The sequence below is a fragment of the Carcharhinus amblyrhynchos genome, unplaced genomic scaffold (genome assembly GCF_965287045.1).
Source record: "Carcharhinus amblyrhynchos unplaced genomic scaffold, sCarAmb.v2.hapA chromosome_1037, whole genome shotgun sequence".
NCBI classification, from domain to species: Eukaryota; Metazoa; Chordata; class Chondrichthyes; order Carcharhiniformes; family Carcharhinidae; genus Carcharhinus; species Carcharhinus amblyrhynchos.
The window spans coordinates 10,079-15,000 of NW_027650777.1; the positions used below are offsets into that span (position 1 = coordinate 10,079).

Sequence of the window (4,922 nt, forward strand, 5' to 3'; positions counted from 1 at the left end):
GTTAATGTAAGCCTTGTTTGTGCCTAATAATTAAACTTTAAACTTTGTTTTCTGCTGCTTAGGATATTTTCTCAATGTTCCCAATGAAACAAGATCCCACCCTTGTCACTAAGTTGGTGTCAGTTCTGACTATGTTAGAGGTTGTGGATTTTAAAACCAAAAGATAAAGATATGGTTTGCACACTTAGATTCAAAATAGCAACATCAGGTTTATTCTCAGGATTCTGTACAGAGTAGAAACTAAACTAAACGGGATCCTGTTAAACACCTCAGTAACATCACCAATAAATCATGTGACCAGCTCTTAAAGCTAAGTGTGAGTGGGTGTGTGAGTGGGTGTGAATGTGAGCGATGTGAATATTGTGAGTGGGTGAGTGGCAGTGGGTGCGAGTGGGAGTTAGTGAGGGTGAGTGTGAGTGTGCAAGTGTGAGTGGGTGAGATTTGATTTGATTTATTATTGCTACATGTATTAACATGCAGTGAAAGGTGTTGTTTCTTGTGCGCTATATGGACAAAAGCATACCGTTCATAGAGAATGGGAACGAGAGAGTGCAGATTGTAGTGTTACAGTTATAGCGAGGGTGTAGAGAAAGATCAACTTAATGTAACGTAGCTCCATTCAAAAGTCTGACAGCAGCAGGGAAGAAGCTGTTCTTGAGTCGGTTGGTACGTGACTTCAGACTTTTGTATCCTTTTCCCGACGGAAGGAGGTGGAAGAGAGAATATCCAGGGTGCCTGGGGTCCTTGATTATGTTGGCTGCTTTTCCAAGGCAGTGGGAATTGTAGACAGAGTCAATGGATGGGAGGCTGGTTTGTGTGATGGATTGGGCTACGTTCACAACCTTTTTTAGTTTCTTGCAGTCTTGGGCAGAGCAGGAGCCCATACCAAGCTGTGATACAACCAGAAAGAATGCTTTCTACGGTGCATCAGTAAAAGTTGGTGAGAGTCGTAGCTGACATGCTAAATTTCCTTATTCTTCTAAGGAAATGAGTGGCTGTGAATGAGTGTGGGTGAGTGTGAGTGAGCAAGTTGGTGTGAGAGTGTGTGGGTGGAGTGAGTGAATGTGAGAGTGTGAGAGTGAGTGTGTGAATGTGGGTGAATGTGAATGTGTGTGTGAGTGAATGTGAGACTGTGAGAGTGAGTGGGTGCGAGTGTGTGTGTGAGAGAGTGTGTGAGTGTGTGAGAGTGAGAGAGTGTGTGTGTGAGTGAGAGAGTGTGTGAATGAGAGTGTGTGAGTGTGTGTGAATGTGAGAGTGAGTGGGTGAATGTGAGTGAGAGAGTGTGTGAATGAGAGAGTGTGTGTGTGTGAACGTGAGTGAGTGGGTGAATGTGAGTGTGTGTGTGAGTGAGAGAGTGTCTGAATGAGAGGGTGTGAGTGAGTGTCTGAATGAGAGGGTGTGTGTGAGAGAGTGTCTGAATGAGAGGGTGTGAGTGTGTGTGAACGTGAGAGTGAGTGGGTGAATGTGAGTGTGTGTGTGTGTGTGTGTGAGAGAGTGTGTGAATGAGAGTGTGTGAGTGTGTGTGAATGTGAGAGCGAGTGGGTGAATGTGAGTGTGTGTGTGAGTGAGAGAGTGTGTGAATGAGAGGGTGTGAGTGTGTGTGAATGTGAGAGCGAGTGGGTGAATGTGAGTGTGTGTGTGAATGAGAGAGTGTCTGAATGAGAGGGTGTGAGTGAGAGAGTGTCTGAATGAGAGGGTGGTGTGTGTGAACGTGAGAGTGAGTGGGTGAATGTGAGTGTGTGTGTGTGTGTGAGAGAGAGTGTGTGAATGAGAGAGTGTTTGCGTGTGTGTGAATGTGAGAGTGAGTGGGTGAACGTGAGTGTGTGTGTGTGTGTGTGTGTGTGTGTGTGAGTGAGAGAGTGTGTGAATGTGAGTGTGTGTGAATGTGAGAGTGAGTGGGTGAATGTGAGAGTGAGTGTGTGAATGAGAGAGTGTTTGAGTGTGTGTGAATGTGAGTGAGTGGGTGAATGTGAGTGAGTGTGTGTGAGAGTGAGTGAGTATGAGAGAGAGTGTGAGTGTGAGAGTGAGTGGGTGAATGTGAGAGAGTGTGTGTGAGAGTGAGTGAGTATGAGAGAGAGTGTGTGTGAGAGAGTGAGTGAGTCTGAGAGAGTGTGTGAGTGTGAGAGTGAGTGGGTGAATGTGAGAGAGTGTGTGTGAGATAGTGAGTGAATATGAGAGAGTGTGTGTGAGAGAGTGAGTGAGTATGAGAGAGAGTGTGTGAGAGAGTGAGTGAATATGAGAGAGTGTGTGTGAGAGAGTAAGTGAATATGAGAGAGTGTGTGTGAGAGAGTGAGTGAGTCTGAGAGTGTGAGTTGCGGCTGGAGCTTGTCTCTGGCTCTGAGCTGCTGTAAGTTTGCAGTTGCTGAGATACCAGTCCCTCAGTGGGCCAATCAGGCGGGGCTGGAATTATTTCCACTGGGAATGTGCTGAGCCTCTCTCAGTCTCTCCTGGATTTGCCTGTGGCAGCGAAGCAGAGAGCGATTCCCCTGCCCCAGGCACCAGTAACCTGATCCCCGCAGCAAACTCTCCCTCTGCTCTCACCATGCGGCTGAACCAGGCTGGAAAACCCCCTCTCCTCACCCTCACCATCTGCCTGCTGTTTGTGGAGAAAGTGTGGACCGCGAACAGGACAGGTGAGTGAGGAATGAACAGAAGAGAGATAGTGGAGAGAGGATGTGGAGAGATGGGGCTGAGTGAAATGTGAAGTTTTACAGTTAGAAAAGTTGGCGAGTTGAATTTTAAAATGATGAGAATTGGTTAAGCTGAGACTCGGAGCAGTTTGTGAGCTCCGCCTTTGTGTGAGGTTTCACTGCCAGGATGGGAATTACTGTGAGTTTCTGCTCCACTCCCCAACAGATTCCTGTGTCTGAATACTTGGGGGTTTTGCTCGCAGACTCTGGGCACCGAGTCCCAGACACACTGAGTGCTGACCCTGCCTGGACACTGGGACAATGTCAGCAACTCATTACTGACAGTCACCCTGAGAGAGAACCCTCAGGAATGACAACTAACCACCTACACTCACTCAGAAACAGGGAGGCTCCACACTCCCACCTCCCCTCCCTCCCCCTCCACCCTATACTGCCCCCTCCTCCCCTGCCCCACCCCCTCCACTCCACCCTCCCGGACCCCTCCCCCTCCCCTACCCCCTCCCCCTCCCCGTCCCCTCCCCTCCCCCTCTTCTTCCCCTTCTCTCCCCCTCTTCTCCCTCTTCCCTCCCCCTTCTTTCCCCTCCCTCTCCCCTCCCTCTCCCCTCCCCCTGCCTCTCCCCTCTCCATCCCTTTCCCTCTCCTTCCCCCTCCCCTCCTCCTTCCTCTCCCCATCCCCTTTCTCTCCCCTCTCCCCCTCCACTCCCCCCCCCTCACGTCCCTCTTCCTCTCCCCCCCCCCTCCACTTCCTCCCACTCCCAAAGTCTGATCCCATTTCCACTTGATCCTTCAAGGAATTTGATTAAAGCCTCTTAAAGGACCCCCCCTCCCTCCCCCCCAGTAGAGGTTGTTTTGTTTCCCTATCACTCTGTGTTTACAGCGAGGTGATGATTTAAGATTGATTGATTATTACATGTTTCTAATAACAGCACGGTGTTGAAATCATTTCCACGTGCTGTGATACCCCATCCTCCTGCCACAGAAATAGCAGGCACCCTTTAACTGCAGCCGAACTGCAGAGCTAGCTGTTACCCTGGGTCCTATCGGAGAAGGTCGCTGCTTAATAACTTTTAATAAACAGGAATGTCATTTACTCCCTTTCTGCCTCTTTATAAAATAGTGTGTGTCGTGGGAGGACCTGCAGGTTGTATCTGAATTAACACATGTATACCCGTGCGTGTATTTTTTATGTGTTGGTTTGTCACATGTAATTGTGTGTTGCCTGTGTGTCCACATGTGTTTCTGGGCTGCCTATTTCTGTGAAGTTGACAGTGAGCGTGCAGGAATATAACGGCACTGACTCTCCTGTAAAGATCCTTGAGACGTTTCAGTCAAGAAGAAAAGTCGCACATTTCCAGATCAGAGGCTGTTCTCCCCTTTGAGGGGGAGATTTGGCAGTGATTTAACCTGAGGGTTACCGCACGCCAGGAGAGGTGAGAAGACAGGGTTTTTCCTGAATAACCTCAGCCGGTGGGGGAATCGTTTCTCTGTGTCACGAACCGGCTGTCCAACCAACCGAGCTAACCGGCCCCTCAGAACATTCAGGGTGCTATATAAATGCGGGTTCTCGTTGAGTGGGATGTTGCAGGCTGTGGTCCTGCTAATGGTGTCTCAGCGTGTGATCAGACACAGAGCGTGTGACGTTGATGGATTTGGGTGAATGCAGTCGTTGTTGAGATAGAATGTGATGATGTGGAGATGCCGGCGTTGGACTGGGGTAAACACAGTAAGAAGTCTGACAACACCAGGTTAAAATCCAACAGGTTTATTTGGTAGTAAAGCTTTCGGAGTTAGCCCCTTCGTAAGGTGAATGGAGAGTTCTGGCCTCAGACAGGGCATATAAAGCACAGACAGTTTACAGATTACTGATTAGAATGCAAATCTTTACACATAACCTGCTGTTCAAGTCCTAAAGTGGCTGATAATGTGAGTGGAAGGAGCGCTGATCACAGTTTAAAGAGATGTGTATTGTCTCCAGACAGTACAGTAAGTGAGGTTTTGCAAACCCAGGCAAGTCACGGGGGTTACAGATAGTGCGACATGAACCCAAGGTCCCTGTTGAGACCGTCCTCATGTGTGCGGAACTTGGCTATCAGTCTCTGCTCAGTGACTCTGTGCTGTTGCGAAGGCAGCCTTGGAGAATGCTTACCCGAAGATCAGAGGCTGAATGCCCGTGACCACTGAAGTGTTCGCCAACAGGAAGGGGACAGTCTTGCCTGGTGACTGTGTGTGATAGAATGTGACACAGCAACTCTTAAAGGGACAGCTCCTGAA

General features: G+C 49.0%; 1 protein-coding gene across 1 annotated transcript in view; it reads left to right on the forward strand.

Moving 5' to 3' along the window:
* The first annotated feature begins 2,512 nt into the window (after positions 1-2,512).
* The window catches only part of LOC145340455 (lipoprotein lipase-like), a 28,057-nt gene continuing 25,647 nt past the window's right edge, over positions 2,513-4,922 (forward strand). Inside the window, exon 1 of the mRNA XM_080184922.1 lies at positions 2,513-2,633. Coding sequence (XP_080041048.1) covers positions 2,543-2,633 — 91 coding nt within the window. The 5' untranslated portion in view covers positions 2,513-2,542. The remainder of the gene's footprint in view (positions 2,634-4,922) is intronic.